Here is a 2,002-nt window from a genome sequence, read left to right on the forward strand (position 1 = left end):
CTTAATTATGTATAACTTCGTCAACCTTTTTGACTAAGCTGTTATACTTTCAATCTTTTGTTAACATTGTAATTGAAAAAAATTGACGAGATGAATCTAGGGTTTCAGTTTGAAGAGAGAAGACGGAGAAAGAGAGAAAAATTAGACTTTTTATTCATCTAAATCAGAAAGTTCTAGAGGAGTATATACACCTATATATACAAAGGGCAAAATAGTCTTATTCTATCAATCTAACCGGGCTGATATTCTGTCAATCTAACTGGGCTAATATAAATACAATTATTGGGCTGACTTTGGCCCAAATCTGTTCTATAGGACTATGGCCCAAGGCTGTATGTTTACTCCAACACCTGTATGTTTATGTAACTCCAACACCCCCCTCAAGTTGGAGGATGAGGCCTCCCAACTTGCCAAGCAACAAATGATGCTGTCCACCTGTCAAACACTTGGTAAAAATGTCAGCCAGTTGAGAAGTAGTGCAGATATGATGTAAAGAAATTAGGCCATCAGCTAACTTTGTCCTTATGAAATGGCAGTCCACTTCGATGTGTTTAGTACGTTCGTGAAACACGGGATATTTCGCAATGTGCAAAGCAGCCAGATTATCACAATAGATAGGAACAGGAGACACAGAAGGAATTCCCAAATCAGTGAGCAAACAAACCAACCAAACCAGTTCAGCCACAACCTTACTCATGGCCCGATACTCAGCCTTAGCAGAGGATAATGAAACAACAGACTGTTTCTTAGATTTCCAACTTATGAAGCTTCCACCTAGAGTTATGCAAAAACCAGAAACAGACCTACGAGACTCAGAACAAGCAGCCCAATCACTATCACAATAGGCAAGCAAAGAAAAATCAGAAGAGGTATTAAGAGAAACCCCAAAATCAGGAGTGCCTTTCAAATATCTCAAAATGTGAAGAGCAGCATTCATATGAGGCACCCTAGGACACTTGAGAAACTGACTTAAGTGTTGTACAGCAAAACACAAATCAGGTCTAGTATGGGTGAGAAAGTTAAGTTTACCAACTAAACTCCTATAAGAGTCAGGCCTAGGCAATAACTCCCCATCATCAGATGTTAGCTTGACACCCAACTCTAGAGGAAAAACCACAGTAGAAGCATAAGCACAACCAAATTCACGAAGCAAATCAGCAATAAACTTCCGATGATGAAGAATAACCCCAGAATTATCATAGAAAACTTCAATCCCAAGAAAGTAATTGAGTAGACCCAAATCTTTGATTTTAAATTGGTCGTTAAGGAACTCCTTAAGGGCAGAAATTTCAGCATGATCATCACCTGTAAGAATAATATCATCCACATAAACAGCAAGGAAAACAGTAGAATTGGCAGATTTCTTGATGAAGAGAGAATAATCATTTAAAGAAGAAACATAACCTCTAGAGCAAAGTGCAGTGGATAACTTGGCATACCACTGACGAGATGCTTGTCTTAAGCCATGAAGGGATTTTTGAAGCTTGCAAACAAAAATAGAAGAGGGCTGAACATTGGAAGTAACATTAAGACCTGGAGGTAGTTTCATGTACACCTCCTCATCTAAATCACCATGAAGAAATGCGTTGTTGACATCTAATTGAAAGAGAGACCACCCTTTCTTGACAGCAAAAGCCACAAGACACCGGATGGTGCACATCTTGACAACCGGGGAAAATGTTTCATGAAAATCAATCCCTTCAATTTGTGTATCACCCCGTACCACCAATCTAGCCTTATACCTTTCCACACTACCATCAGCTTTATGTTTAATTTTATACACCTATTTGCAACCTATTGGTTTCTTGCCTTTAGGTCGCTCAACTATTGTCCAAGTCTTATTTGCTTCTAAAGCATCAAACTCTTGCCTCATTGCCTCCTGCCAAGCAGGGCTGGCAGATGCCTGAGTATAAGAATGAGGCTCAGTTGCTGTTGATTGGGCAACATAAAGTGATGTAGAAGTAGAGCCAGAAAGGGAAGGAGGAAGCAGTGTTATAAAATC

General features: G+C 39.4%; 1 protein-coding gene across 1 annotated transcript; it reads right to left on the minus strand.

The window, feature by feature from the left end:
- LOC109231651 (uncharacterized mitochondrial protein AtMg00810-like) lies at nt 359-1,660 on the minus strand. Its single transcript, XM_019397298.1, has one exon. It carries the CDS (start codon nt 1,658-1,660, stop codon nt 359-361), a length of 1,302 nt encoding a protein of 433 aa, XP_019252843.1.

This window comes from Nicotiana attenuata, chromosome 8 (genome assembly GCF_001879085.1).
Source record: "Nicotiana attenuata strain UT chromosome 8, NIATTr2, whole genome shotgun sequence".
Classification (NCBI taxonomy): domain Eukaryota; kingdom Viridiplantae; phylum Streptophyta; class Magnoliopsida; order Solanales; family Solanaceae; genus Nicotiana; species Nicotiana attenuata.

What these genes read in the sequence shown, in the direction of transcription:
- LOC109231651 (XM_019397298.1), bottom strand. Translation starts at nt 1,660, where the DNA reads ATGTGCACCATCCGGTGTCTTGTGGCTTTTGCTGTCAAGAAAGGGTGG.